The sequence below is a fragment of the Rhinolophus sinicus genome, chromosome 1 (assembly GCF_057876585.1).
Source record: "Rhinolophus sinicus isolate RSI-liver-muscle chromosome 1, RSI-T2T, whole genome shotgun sequence".
Classification (NCBI taxonomy): Eukaryota; Metazoa; Chordata; class Mammalia; order Chiroptera; family Rhinolophidae; genus Rhinolophus; species Rhinolophus sinicus.
Genome location: NC_142501.1, coordinates 54283128 through 54298120, shown reverse-complemented (window position 1 = coordinate 54298120; position 14993 = coordinate 54283128). Strand labels below are relative to the sequence as shown.

Sequence of the window (14993 nt, the reverse complement as noted above, 5' to 3'; positions counted from 1 at the left end):
TTATCTACGGTATGTACTAGTCCATTCCACCAGCTAGGAGCTCCTGGAGGGCAGGGACCACCCTTTATTCCCCGAGGCACTTCATCTGGGCTTCCATGTATTGCTGCAATGGGACTTGACAAAACCTGCCTTGTTCTCTCTGTCAAGATCCTTGCTCTCTGCCCTGACGAGCAGGAACTAGATTGTTCATCTTTGTATTCTGCCTACCGCTTTACACAGAAGTGGCTCAAAAGATGCTTATTATTGAATAATGATCTGTTTAGAGCCGTCTATCCAATTGTTCCTTAAACCTTCCTACCCCATTAGCCCCCACCCTTGGCTTCCAAGGAGCATTCCCAGACAGACCCAAGGCTTCTTGCTATATTCCTTCAACCCCATACTGTCTGACCATGGGATGTCCACCAACTTTCACTTGGGGATGGTGCCAGTTATTTGGTCGAACACCAGTCTAGATGTTGCTGTGAAGGTACGTTTTAGATGTGATTCATATTTGTATCAGGCGAATCTGAGTAAAGCAGATGATCCTCCATAATGTGGATGGGCCTCATCCAATCAGCTGAAAGTCTTAAAAGACAGGTCCCTGAGGAAGAAGGAATGCTGCCCCCAGACTTCCTTTGGACAGAAGACTGAAATGTCAGTTCTTCCTTGACTCTAGCTTGTCGGCCTGGTTTCAGACTTGCTAGAACCCGCAATCGTGTCAGTTCTTTCAAATCTCTTTATCTCTCCATCTTATTGGTTCTTTCCCTAATACACTATTCCTGGCTTGATCCAAAGCTTTCTCCCCTCCTGCCACCTTCATTCTGCAACCCTCACGTTGCTGAGTGCCTCTTGACTGCTGCTACCCTACTCCTAATTTTGTTTTGGTTGTATTTAGCAAGCATGTTTTCCAGACTGCAAAGATCAGAAGACATGGCCTGGGGGAACAGAAACTTAAGATATGTGAAACAAAAACCAAAGTGACACAGCATTCAGGTGAATTCAGGTCTCCCATCATGGGCCTTACAAAGGTGAAACACTATTAGTGACCTTCCAGGGCACATGAAGAGGGACCAGAATGGTTGGCATTCTAATCAGAATCAACTCCAGAATGAAGTTGAACCTGCAGTCCATACCCTAGTGAACTATATGTCCAAGCCTGGCAAGATGAGTAGTTATTCACAGATGGCTTTTGAACTCGGTTGAAATTAGCTAAAAGCCATCTCACCTTTCCTACCAGCACACAGGTAGATCAAAGTGATGCAGCAGCCATACAACCTGCCACTTCAGCAAACTACCTGGGCTTTTGCTGTTATCTTTGTGCATGAAAGAATTATGGCCAGGATGCAAGGACAATTAGCAGCTAATCTGGGTTACTGAGATATATTCCAAACTTAAAGACAACTTCTAGAGGTTAAGTTACTTGATTTTCTCCAGCCAACAGTCTCAGATGGGAGAACAGTGGAAAAGTCTGGGTAACAATCAGAATTTCAAAATACTGACAGACTGGAGCAATGGGCAGGTTCTATGGTAAAATTTAACAAGGTAAATATATGAGGTCCGGCACTTGAGTTCAACTTCCCTTATACAGGATGGAGGAAGAACAAAGTGGCTGGATGTTACTCAACCCAAGACATGAGATGCAGGCCCTGGGATGTGACCTGCAGGTGTCACGCAGTCTGGGGTTCTTGTTCTGGCCTGTGTTGCCAGTTAATGGAAGGGTGGAATGTGACAGCCCTTGCTGGCTCCAGGCTCGAGCCAGGTTCAGCAGAGAGCAGCCGGCATGGAGGAAGAACATGGACCCATGGAGGCTGGATGTTGTAAAGGCTGAAGGGCTGCCGTCTGTGGTTCGACAGCCTAAACCCAAGGTCTTTTCCAGCCCTCTGAGCTACGTTTGTTTGATTTATTGGCAATTTACTTGACTTCTCTACCCCTCAATTTCCTAATCCATAAAGAGGATAATAATGCCCACCTCATATGCTGTTTTAGGATCAAAGCAGTTAATACACGTAAAGCAAATGTTGGCACATTGCTTAGCACACATTAAGTGTTCGGTATTTGCTAATATTAACTAAAGAAACTCTAAAAGCCTTGCCAGATTCATGATAACATGACAGCTGTCTTCAAGTCTTTTAAGGGACCTTATATGGAAGAGAAAGCTGTTCTGAATTGCCTGTGGATAGAAGCCACATGGAGGTTGCCTGGTTCCACATAAGAGATTTCTACAGCACAGACCTCCTGCAGGCGGAAGCTATAGTGCTGAGCGTTACAGCACGAGCCCACCACCAAGTGACAGGGATGCTGTGGGGAATCAAGCGGCAGACTGGGCGACCTCTAGGGTCCCACCTAAACGTGAGATTCTATGATTCTAGGACTTTATCCCGGGTTCCATCAGCCTAGAGGTAGAAAAGAATGCACAGCCACCCCCATACTGAAAATATTGGGGCAACCACTGGAGACTTCCATGTCAAAGTCACCTAAGCACCCCAAAATTCACATTTATACCCCAATTTAGGAGAGGGAAACAAAAATGAGAAGAGCTTGGGTGGCTGGTTAGCTCAGTTGGTTAGAGCGTGGTGCTGATAACACCAAGGTTGCCGGTTCGATCCCCGCATGGGCCACTGTGAGCTGCGCCCTCCTTACAAAAAAAAAAAAGCGAGGCGAGCTCTCAGGCTGTTTTCAAGACTAGGGGGTTTGTGACTAAGCAGGATCAAGACCCTCTTTTGTATAAAGAGAAAAATGGTAAAAGACAAAATACAGACAAAGCCCAAGAAAAGGTGCTTCCTGCTCCCTCACAAGCTAGGCCTTCCTCCCTCTCTGAGACACAGAGGAACAGTCTCAGGGAGACCCGACATGAGCAGATCAGCTCTTCTGATGGTACCTGCTGCGACTGGCGTTGACATCATGCCCCAGCAAGTGGGAGGTAGACACACTGAGAACATCTGCCCCTGCCCAACTCCCCTGACAACAGCTGGGCACAGTCACAGATGGAAAACAGATGGCACCAGGACAGTTCTGTGAATAAAACTTTAATAATGTACAGCAGAAATTGGACAGGCTCATTCTTATATTAAAACAAAAGATTTCCTATATTACAACTTATTTACATTTGCATACTGAAGAGGTAAAGTGTCTAAGTGGCTATTTTACAGTCCTTTCTAATAAAATGTACAAAAACAAACAAAAGTACCGAGAATGCCGTTCGGGGGCCTTGATGGCGACTTAAGAACGGGCTTGGACTTGGTCTGTGAACCCAGAATCCGGAGGTGCAGTAGCCCTAAGATCAGTGTTAGCCTCAGGGGGCCAAAGACCACGGCTTCAGGCTGTAGTTTCTCCCCAACTCTAACTCCTAACTCTTGGTGTCAAGAGTGACGGGGGGTGAGGTTGGGAGCTTCCCAAAAAACTGCTCAGTCTTCCCCGGGGTGGAGGAACTGGACTGTCTGGTTGGGACAGAGGGACCAGCTGGGGAGTGGGCTAGTGGCTTGGGAGTCCCTGGGTTGAGGAGTACTGGCAGACCCCAGAGGCTGACTGTGACGAGCACAGGGAGTCTCAGTCCCATTACCACCTAGAAACCGCCAGGTTCTGCTGCAGGGCGGAGAGGTGGGGGGTTCGCAGGAGTGGGGAAAGAAGGTTCCCCTGATGATACAATTGGTATTCAAGGAAAATTAATCTGTAGCCAGTAAATTGGCCCAAAGGGTTAGGGGAAGATCTCCTTTAATGCAAGGAAAGAGGCAATACATCAGGAAAATAAATAGGAAGGCCAGGGGCATGGGGGAGACACGTAAGCAGGGAGAGGGCTTTCCCCCTCCTCCACAAGCTTTGGCAGAGAATCGCTGGGCTGGAGGCAGGGGTGCTCTGAGGCTGCATCCAAAATATGCTCCCCAGGGGCAGAAAAAGGGGGCTCATAATGAGTGCAGTGATTGGGCCTCTCATGCCCACCATCGGTCTCTTTGGCGTGGGGGGCATCCTTGCTCCTCGGTGGTCTTCTGTAACAGCAATCACTCCAGGCTCAAAAGGCTCTCAGAACCAAGTACTGTTAGGAAAACTTCTCGTCTCAAACAGGCCCCCATTAACTTGGATCAGCTCCTTCTTCAGTGCTCCAAGAACAGGACCCGAGCCTGTCTTGTTCACAGCTGTATTCCTGGCGCCTAGTGCAATGCCTGGCATCCAGCATTCACTCAACAAACATTTGTTGAGTAAATCCCTGGGAGAGAAGGTGCGACCAGCTGGACAATGCACAAAAGACAGGGCCCTAGCGCAAACACCATTCATGGAATTGGGGGGATGGGTAGAGTGCAAGAGAGACTAACCCCCAGGGCAAGGAGGGCCTCTCACTGCAGAGGGGGAATAGGCTCAGGTGCAAGGACAGACATTTCCAGTGTGATTGAGCTATGTGCGTTCGATTGGAGCATTTTTTTTGTGGTTGTTTTTGTAGGGATTTCTTTAAAAACAAAGAGATTGAGAGGTAATTATCACAGAGATGGTTTTCCTTTTATAAAAACTTAATAATATTAAAAAAAGTTAAAATCCAGACCCTCCCAATAAAATTAAAAACAAAAAACAAAAAACAAAAAAAACCACTCCAGTTAAAAGTTATGGCTTCAAAGTTATATACCTAAGATATGCTGACCAAACCACCACCCACAACCGTGCTTCTAGACGTCGTTAAATACTACACTCAGGTTAAATATCAGGTTTGGCTCAGGCTGTTCCCTTTAGTAGGCCCCTAAAGTGGGTGCAAGCCTCACATCTTCCCTCCACCGTGATCAGAGAATCCAGTAAAAGACCCATGCAGATGCCTCCCTCCCACCCCCACACCCTCCCCACTTCTTGCCCCTCTTTCCTTTTCCCACCCTAAACCCACCACCACCAAAAATATACACTGCTGTTTCCAGAATCTGGGATATGAAAGACAGATGTGACATTCCAATCTGAGTCCCAAGATCTGGGCTTCAAATTCCTTGGCCCTTCCTTGATGCTGCTGAGGATGCCCCGGGCTGGCTCATTTCCCACGGGTGCCGCTGACCACAACACCCGAGACTTCTGCTGCCAAGATGCTTTCCCTGCCCAGCCCACCCCTCCCTCACGTTTGGACCCAAAAACCTCGCCTGCCATGGACAACCGAGGCAGCTTTGGTTCCACCGTCTGAAACAGAGGAGAGCGGTGTTGACACAAGGTGGGCAGAGTAGCCTGCTGGGAAGGAAGGACCACCGTGGCTCAAGGTTCCAGGGGGAGGGGACAGGGAGGGCACCAGGACACGAGGCACTGCTCACGACTGAACAGAGGCACCAGCACGCAGAGACGGCATGACAACCACACCCCAGACCTGCACATGCACAGAAAGCTCAAGCAGGGAAGTACGCACCGACAGACACACACATACACACACGTGTAAGGGCGTGGCACGACCAGGCACAACAGGGGACGCACCTCGGCACATGCACACACGCTGGACAGACAGGCAGCAGATTCTGCCCACTGGCAGTCCCTCTGGATGTCCGTGAGGGCAGAGCACGGGGCCCAGAGCTGCCTGCGAGAGGGGCTGCGCTTCTGCTTCCTCGGGGCCACCTTGGTGTGCTGAGGTTGGTCCCTGGAGGAAAGCGCTCCGTGCTGCTTAGCACGGGCAACACTCAGCTTCGCCTGGGCCCTCCCAGGCCACCCGGTCACCACTCCTGGCTACACGCCAGATGCACCGGGCTTTGCAGGACTTCCCACTACAACCAGTTCGAGTTGTGGCACTGAGTTCTCTACACCATTCGCTCTCAGAGTCTCCATGCCATTAGGAGGTAAATATAAAAGGTGTCTGTGTCTCAAACCCAATGTGGGAGTGGGTGGGTCTCCCGGGCTCTGTCCCTCTTGTGGGCCAGGGCTTCTGGCCACAGAGGGCTGGGCAGAAACGAGAGGTAGGCCTCCATCGTACGCTCAACATGGCAGCTGTGTGTGTAGTCCTCGCTGCCCAGGGTTGCATGTAGGGGGAGGCAAGCAGGGTTAGATCTTCACGTCTTCCTGCACGCTGAGCTGGGAGAGAGTCTTCTTGATGCGCAGAGCGGTGAGGCGGGCGGCGCCGTTGGCGTACCAACACTCCCGCATCATCTTCCCCATCACTCGTAGCGCCTGCGCAGAGACCCAGAGGGTGTCAATTCCACCCGGCCCTGTGGAAGCTTTCTGGTCCCTCGGCTCGTCCTCATTTCTCAGTGCAAAGTCTGTCAGCATCTCCTCCCCCACTCTGACCTGAGGGAAACACTTTGCAAACTTCCCCCTCCCTTGGCTCACCCTTCCTTAGAGGACAGGTTGTGTAGGCGAAAGGAGAAAGCTGCAGTCTGGAGAGGGGAGACCTTCTCTGCAAGTACAGTCAGCCATTCTCCACTATCTGGTAATCTTGAAAGAAACACCTGCAACAGCCTGATCTGAAAATCATTTCTGTCAGGTTTGAGAATCCATTTTTACGACTATTCACTAACTGTTCTTTTAAAAAGTAGCATGTGAACCAGGGACACACCGTGACACATGCAAGCACCTGGCTGTAATCCTCTGGTTCATATGCAGAGAGGTGGGGTGGTGAAGAAGGAGAAAAGTGGGCCCTGAAAGCAATCTTGTCAGAGGCAGAAAGCTACACTGCCACTGCCTAGATGACATAGGCGACCGCTGTGGTCGGACCACAGGTGATATGGAAGGTCACCTAGGGACTGCCACTGGTTATTGAGGGCTACCAAGTTCCCCAACTGCTGCCCTAGACCACTGGTTTTCAAAATTCATTTTAGCAGTGGAACCCACTGGTTTAAGTGGAGTCCCAACATATAAAGAGCGCTGCCTGAAGAGGGAGTGGGGCAGGGCAGTATCACCAGCTCTTCCAGCCTCACACTCATCCTCTGAAGTAAACCCAACCCAGGGGTTCCAAGGAACATTTTGGAAAACGCTGCTGTATTATGCAATGAGAAGGTAGCAGCGGAAATGTGAACTAAGGCGTTCTGTTCTTCAACGCAGAAACGCCCTCTAGTGGTTACAGTTCTTAAAAGCGGAGCCCTGAGAGAAAAGGAGGCCAAGTACACTTAGCCAGGCAACCCTCACTTCTCCTGAAGACACTAAGATCCCAGAACTACATGTTTATTAGCAATCGGTATCATAAATTTGTCCTCGTATCAATTCTTTCCACAAAATGTTGTCCTCTCCCCACTTCACCTGCCATCTCTACCAAATTCAAACTCTCCACACTCTCCTCCCATCTTGAGTTGTTCGAAAGGCCGCTCCCTCACAGTCATCCTTCTACACTCTCACGAATGCCTCCTCTTCACTTGGCCACAGCACTCAGCTCCCCCTGGTGGCTCCAGAGCCATTTTCTAGTTAGACAGGTCTAACAGCTCCTGCTCAGTTTTCTGTTTGTTTCTCATTGACCACCTCTCTTAGCGGTGTCCTGGGGACCTTTTGCTTCTACTAGGCTGTCTATTCCAAAGGGGACCCTACAGAGCCCAGGATGAGGGACTGTGGCCCCTTAGGGCTTGGTATATAAGAGCACATAGTGGTATATCATAACTGACACACTTAGGGTTACCCTTGGAGGTTGGCCCCATTGACAGGTAAGGCAGAGAAATCAGGTCGAGGGAAAAGCGGCACCAGGCAGGGGAGCTTCCTACCTCATAACTCTGCCACCAGTTGGGGATGTTGGGACGTAGCTTCTGGTCACATACGACCTTTCGCATTTCCTCAATGGAAGGGTCAGAGGGCACTAAGTCGTAATATGGCAGCTGATATTCTTCATGGACTCCTGGAAGAAAAGAAAACATCCACCTGAGTTACCAGCAGAAGGAAGAGAGGACTCAAAAGCCAGTGAGAACAACCACACTGTGATCTGTAAATAGTACTTCCCACTAAGAGGAACCATGGATCCTTGGAGACCTTGGCTGATAGAGGTGTGGGACACAAGCTATACGAGATACCCAGGGACATCTTTTTCATACCAAAAAGCAAGAAAACTATCAAAGACTACTGAGGTCAAGTCAAAAGGCACCAGCTTGAAAAGCTCTCAACTAGCCAAAGATGAGAACATTTAAGCAACAGTGAGACTAATAGCTTCAATGGAATCAAATATTTAAACTCCACCAGTCCAGGCCTTTTGAGCTACTCTTTTGCTGGGCCTACTCCTATTCTTTTGGAACATACTTTCGCTTCTAATAAATTGTCCTTTCACCACTGCCAAAAAAAAAAAAAAAAAAAAAAAATCCACCAGTCCATAATGTTACTAAACGACAACAAAAACCCCCCAAAATCTCAGTCACCTTTGTAGGATGATAGGGAATAAACTCATGATTTTGAAAAATGGTAAATAAATGGAAATTAAATATTTTTCTTGCCTCTCCTATTCAAACTATACATCTTGGTAACTAAACAGGTAATTAGGGGAAGTTTCTCTTTCAAGAAGAAATCTAGCTAATACATGAAGATTCACAGAATCGGAATATTGGTATTTTTCAACTTCTAATGAATTTGGATTTGTACAATGATCATCAATGGCTGTTAAAATCACAAAAAGAGAGATAACTGGCATTATATGCCTTGTAACAGAAGGATTTTGGGGGGGGAAAATATATGATTCTAGTTGATGGATCTAACTATCACTAGAAATTCACAGAAACAATAGGCCATGTGAACTCCACGAAAAGACAACCAGCAAAATCCAGACAGGAAAACTTTACAGGACAAATGACTGGATTCTCCAATTAAAAAAGAAAAAAACTGGAGGTGGAACCTGTAGATTATAAGAGACGTAAGACGTGCCTCAATCGACTACTACAATGGATGAACATTATTTGAATCCTGACTTGAACAAATTGTTAAAAAAAAATTTAGGAAATAATTGGGGAACTCTCAACAATGATTGATGTTAAATGATATCAAGAATTGATGTTTGTGTTTTAAAGTGTGATAAGAGTAATATATTTTTAAAGTCCTTAGCTTTTAGACCTACAAACTAAAATATTTTCCATAATAAAAAATTAATTTAAAAAATCCAATACAGCTTTCTTGTGCCTTTTTCCAGGAAAAATTCTGCTGTCCTGAGCTAACAGGAAAGATTTTTAAATAGAATCTGACTTGGTAATTATCTAAGGGTTAGTTAAGAGTTTAAGCTCTGGCCTCAGTCTGCCAGAGTTTGAATCCTAGTTTCTTAGCTGTGTGACCTTGGACAAATTATCTCATCTCTCTGTGATCGTTTTCTTCATCTGCAAAATGATGACAATAGTACCCACTTTATAGGTTTATAATAAAGATGAAATGAATTTGTATATAACGAACAGCGAATGTCAGCATTATCATTGTACACTTAGCCCCAATTTCTAGATAATATGAGGAAGAAAAACTTAACTTGTTCAGTTTAAGACCTGTGTGACCAGATTTTACTTAATCCGCTTTCTGTACATAATGATCAAAATTTAAAATGCGTAATTCCATGAGTAATACCTGGATTCCTTCTCCATAATTTGTATCTTACCAAACATATCATAGATGAAAAAGGCAATAATATAAAAAAGGGGTCTGCTGGAAGACTCACTTGTTCTTTTTATTTATTTTTAATTTCATCTAATTCACTTCCATTGACCTGTCATCTCTTACATCAAAGATAAATGGCTGAGGACAGGGTTCTAGGTTTTGAACTTGGTCACGTGATAGAATACTTGAAAGTCATTGTAAAATACTGATGTTATTATACTGATAAAAATGTTTTCTGCTAAATATGACATAACCTTTTTTTTACTGGACTCTGACATGAGCAAGTAGTTGCACATTCCAAAGATTTTAAAAAGGAAATACAGGAGAAAAAATCCATTTTGAGAAAATTCTACGCATTAAGCCTTCTCCTACAAATTGAGAAATTACCACTATTATTTTATCAATGAAACCCCACGTTCCCCAGGAACGTAGCTTGAGAGCCAGTGTGTTAGCATATTCTGCCTCCTGTATAAAGGAGACCCCTGTATTAGTCCTGACCTATTTCTGCCCAGGGCTTTCCCAACCGCCACAGACCCCCCCAAAAAAAAAAAAAAAGTGTGTTAAAAAAAAAAAAAAAAAAAGCCAATGAGCCTCCAGAATGGTTACCACAACGTAAAACACTATTTTAGAAGCTGGTCCAAAGAGTAAACACCCCCTTAGCACGGCATCTGTGATGAGAACCCTATGTGTGATGGGCTCTAGCACTAGGCACCCAACAGGTTGTGAAAAGAAAGGAGGCAGCAGAACCCCAGCACGCTGGGCGAGCCAGCCCCCTGGACTGGGAGGCAGGAGCAAGAGAATGCAGAAAAGAAAGGTAGGTACCTCCAGAATTGCATCTTCGGGCAATCTCCCAATATACAAGCCCGAGCGCATAGATATCAGCACATTTAAAGGAGTCAAAGTGCTTCATGTTAATGGTCTCATCAAGTACTTCAGGGGCCATGTATCTGCAACAGCAAAAGAAACATGATCACGCATAGAAAAAGATGACTTCTCTCAAGTCAAAGTGTTGGTTCAGGGGCCCTTTGAATGTGGGTGAGCATCACCTCAAGAAAGCCCCTTGGGGAGGAGAAAGTGATCAATTCTCTTTATTGCAAACTCCCATGTGTTTTGGATTCGAATCTAAATACTTCAGCTTAGGTTTGGTGATACTAGGCTACTCTTATTTGTACCTCTACTTTTTAACCAACAAGATGATTTTTGGCATGCTTTGATTTCCTGGCAGAGGTACTTGTACTCGGGGTCGCAGGGCCGTCAACAGTACATAATACCTGATTGCTACTGAGGTTCTGGACTTTATTAAATGCAGCCACAGTGATGGGTGGAGCTTAAATTTCATTCTGCGTTTCTTTTGTTATCTTACCTAATTGCAGATATGTGAAAACTAATTCTAGATAGTCGTCTAAGTCCCCTTCAGCTAATTAGTACTACTGCAGCCACCCCCCTCTACACACACACAGAAGGCAAATCAGGGGATCCCCTCAGGCCTCATATTCTGGGGCCTGGGTCACTCATTCAGGTCAAAAGGCAGGCAAAAAGACAGCAGCACAATCCAGAGAAATTCACTGAGATTCAGCAGATAAATGGAGCTCCTCTTCCATCGTATTAAAAGACAGTTAGTTCCATTTCCAACCTGGGAAGTCAATCTGCAGTCACAATTCCTTACTTCTGTATAAAGTGAAGGCAGGCCCATAATCCCAATCTCCAACCTAGATACCTCTGCTCGGGCCTGGCAAACCTGCTCTCTGAGCCCCAAGCCAAACACACACCCCTGCCCCCTCAGAGGTCTCTGCACAATCCACTCCTTTGGAGAGCAACACTCCCCCTTTCCCTCAAACAAGTCTGGTGCCCACGCCCCCTCCAAATATTGCCCCAGATTCTTTCTCTGCTGCCTTCTTTCCCGGCCCAACACCTCCATGTACCCAGTTCTGTGGAGCTGTGCTCTTGGCACTCACATCTGTTAGATGTAACTGTGCGCCTTTCCACGTGGGGAAGGCGTGTTCAATTCAACTTCTGGCTGCCCGAGAGCCAGGCCCACACCTCCTTTCCCGACACCTCCTCCTGTGCCATGGGAAAGGGCACACACGGGCTACTCGGTACATGCGCAGGACAAGGGCAGAGGCCCAGGCCCTTCCTACCGTTTGGTCCCCACCCTCTGATTTGGGGCAATGTCAATGGTGTCAGTGACCGCATCGTGCCGGACAGCCAGGCCCAGGTCTGCGATGGCGCACATGCCGTTTTTCTTCACCAGGATGTTCTTCGACTTTAAATCTCGATGAGCAATTCCAGGCTTCCCTGGGAGAGAACAAAACAGAGATCTTTAAAGAAACAGAGCAAAGAATGTTAAAAGCACAGACTCTGCAGCCAGACTGTGTGGGTTCGAGTCCTGGCTTTGATTTCCACTAACCCAGTAACCCAGGAAAAGCAACTTAACCCCTCTGTGCCTTGGTCTTGTCATCCATAAAACAAGACTAACACCAGTACTTATTTCATGGGAATGTTGTAAGGATTAAATGCATGAATGTAGGTAACTGAAGAGCTGAGAAGGGCATGTGTATTAGCTAATACTACTATATTAATACTACTAGTACTTGCCTTCCCTGAACTAATATCCCCCAGTATTGAACTGCTGAGGAATTCAAAGAAAAACTGCTGTACATCTAGGTTCTCAGAATCAAACACAATTACTAACTAATTAGTAAGGACTGGTGCCATCACCACAGAGGCTGGGAACAGGACCAAACTATAGTGGCTGATTTCCTGTCATGGCCAGCAAGTGTGGGTGCCCTGGGCAGGCAGGCATCAGGGAGCACAGCTGCTACCACGACAAGATCCAGGACTTCCCAGAAGGCGAGGTTCTAGTCCATAAGCAGGAATGCTCAAGATCTTTTTCCTCCAGGAAAACTTTCCTCGATTAGCAAAGCCCAGTGTCTCATCCACCAAGCAGTCTTTAGCCAGCCGTCCCCAACAATGAATGTGAGAAGTAGTTAAACTGAGGCTCCTTCCTGTTCCATGAGTGTGCTGAGCTTTCTCAGTTCCACTCTTGCACATGTGCACTGTGGGCGTCTGAGAGGATCACTCACGACCTCTAGCTCACCCACCACAACGTGTCAGGCCATGGAACGAAAAATAACTGGACATCTGCATCAGAGTCCCTAACGGAGCGATGAAGACAGGTGGGGAGAACCCCCTGGAGACCTCCTGTCCTCATTCTAGTCAAGTTCAAGCCTCTCTCCTTTAGATTCCAGTTCCTGAGGCCCAGATCCAACTTGCTCAGTAAAAAGGAGTTCTGGGAACTAAATCAGGGTGGTACACGCTTTTCAAGTCTACCCAACTTCACTGCCCCTCAGATGGGTCCACTTACCTTGGGTGCCCACAATCTCCATGTGCAGGTGTGCCAGCCCACTGGCAGCAGACAAGGCCAGCTTAATCATCCCCTCGATTGTCACTGTGTACCGGTTAAGATAATCAAACAGGGAGCCATGCTCGTGATAGTCCGAGACAAGCCACAGCTGGGTCCAGGTGCCATTATCTGCAGAGAACCACAGAGCAGTTAGAGAAAAGGCACAACCAGAGAGGTGAAGGCAGAAAAGGCAGACTATGTGTACCACACAGACTCCAGTTAGACTCCTGAATTCCTGCTTCTCATCGCCACATGTCCCGAGGTCCCCTTCATGCTTGTTTCATCTACACGTGTCTACTAGTTTTAGGCTCCAGGAAGGACAGCATTTCTTTCCTAGGCTTGCTCCCTTATTTCTTGTAGGTAGGGATTCTGAACACTGTTCCACTATTACACCAAATTTCGAAAATGAGGCATCCTGGAGAAGAGGCCGTGTATGTTTAGGGAAAGGAACAGGTAACGTCTGCAGCACTGCCTCTGATGCTGAGAAGACCTGCTCTTCAACATACTGGCAACCATGAGTGGCTGCATCCACCGCCGCCGCAGAGGAAGGCTTCGCAGACCCTCCTCTGTGTTCCAAGTGCCTTTCAGCACAGCCTGTCCCGATGCCTGCCTCATTTGTAGCATTTCTTTCCTAAGTCCATTTTACTCTTACCGGGCTATGCGCTCTCTCTGAGTAGGAAAGGGCTCCTTTGTGCATTATTGTATTTCAGGCCGAAAAACACTTTTCAACGTATGAAGAGCACATGTCCAAATATTCCAGAGAGGTCATCTTATCCTCAGAACAATGGAAGGCGGACAGCATACACTTTTACACATTGGGGTGTGTGTGTGTGTGTGTGTGTGTGTGTGTGTGTGTGTGTGTGTGTATGTATGTATGCGTGTGTGTGTGTGTGTGTGTGTATGTGTATGTCTCTCTCTCTCTCTCTCTCTGTCTCTCTGTCTGTCTCTCTCCCTCCCTCCCTCCCTCCCTCCCTCCTTCCCTCCCTCCGCCCCTCCCTCCCTCCGTGCACACATGCAGTGAAAAGGAGGAGGGGAAGGAAGAGAGGGAGAAAAAGAAAAACCAAAAGCTGGTAATCAAATTAGGCTATGATGTCGTCAACTGGAAAATAGGAAATTGAACTGAGATCTCCCAAATTCCAGGCTGGTACTAGTTTTACACTACACTACATATATTGTGTTAAAAAGACAAGAATGAAGGAGTCTGATTTTTCTCCTCCGCTGGCCCCAACGTGGGTTCAACAGCCGGAGCCCTATTCACACAGCTGCCAGAACCAATAAAGGGAGTGGCTCCCGGAAAAGCACCAATTTTGGCATTCCTGATTATGAACAAGGGGTCTCTCCAACACACCCCTCTTATACTCCAACTAGCCCGAAGTCTTGAGGGCCCTGGCAGTAAATTAAAAGGGAGGACATCTTATGATCCTTTAAGACATATGTCAGATTTAAACTTTATCAAAAGGTGATGCTGTTTTAAAAAGGAACAGCTTATTCAGAGGGCATAAAAAATTCTCTCTTTCCCTTCTTCCCTTGTGTACGAGTCCAACACTCTTCAGCTTGGGGGCAGCTGAGGTCACTACAAACCCCCACAGCAATGTGCGGAATGAGCAGTCTGTTGTTGTTTTAGGAAGGAAAAATAAATACTTAGCATCTTCCATAGGCTTTGTAGACAGAAACTTCTAAAAATCACTGTGGGAGCAGAGTGTGTTGTGACGGCCAGTCTACAATGGGAAGCCCATCACCTCATGGTCTTTGACTTCAAGGGCACTGCCTGCCCATGGGTCTGTTGTCCACGCTTCCCGGGAGCTGTGAGGGCAGGGACTGCGTCCTGTTCTTTTTTTTTTTTAAGTGTGTTTTTCCAGGACCCATTGGCTCCAAGTCAAGTAGTTGTTTCAATCTAGTTGTGGAGGGCGCAGCTCACAGTGTCCCATGTGGGGATCGAACTGACAACCTTGTTCCCCTTGTTGCTAAGAGCACTGCATTCTAACCCACTGAGCCAACCGGCCGCCCTCCATGTCCTATTCTTATGAGTGATGATCCAAGCAGCTGGCAGAGGCCCTGGCCCACAGTGCTCAATAGTATTATTGAATGAATGGATGAAATTTCAGTTCCTACCCACTACCTCAGAACCACA

General features: G+C 47.0%; 1 protein-coding gene and 1 non-coding gene across 2 annotated transcripts in view; one reads left to right on the top strand and one right to left on the bottom strand.

The window, feature by feature from the left end:
• Positions 1–2523: 2523 nt before the first annotated feature.
• TRNAI-GAU (transfer RNA isoleucine (anticodon GAU)) lies at positions 2524–2597 on the top strand. The gene has a single exon. It is a non-coding gene; the product is annotated as a tRNA-Ile (tRNA).
• Positions 2598–2989: 392 nt separating this feature from the next.
• ACVR1B (activin A receptor type 1B) overlaps positions 2990–14993 on the bottom strand; it is a 33785-nt gene continuing 21781 nt past the window's right edge. The window contains exons 5-9 of the mRNA XM_074325661.2: positions 12824–12991; positions 11598–11754; positions 10282–10406; positions 7608–7738; positions 2990–6090 (exon numbers count right to left, since the gene is read on the bottom strand). Of these exons, the coding sequence (XP_074181762.1) occupies positions 5965–6090; positions 7608–7738; positions 10282–10406; positions 11598–11754; positions 12824–12991 (707 nt within the window). The 3' untranslated portion in view covers positions 2990–5964. The remainder of the gene's footprint in view (positions 6091–7607; positions 7739–10281; positions 10407–11597; positions 11755–12823; positions 12992–14993) is intronic.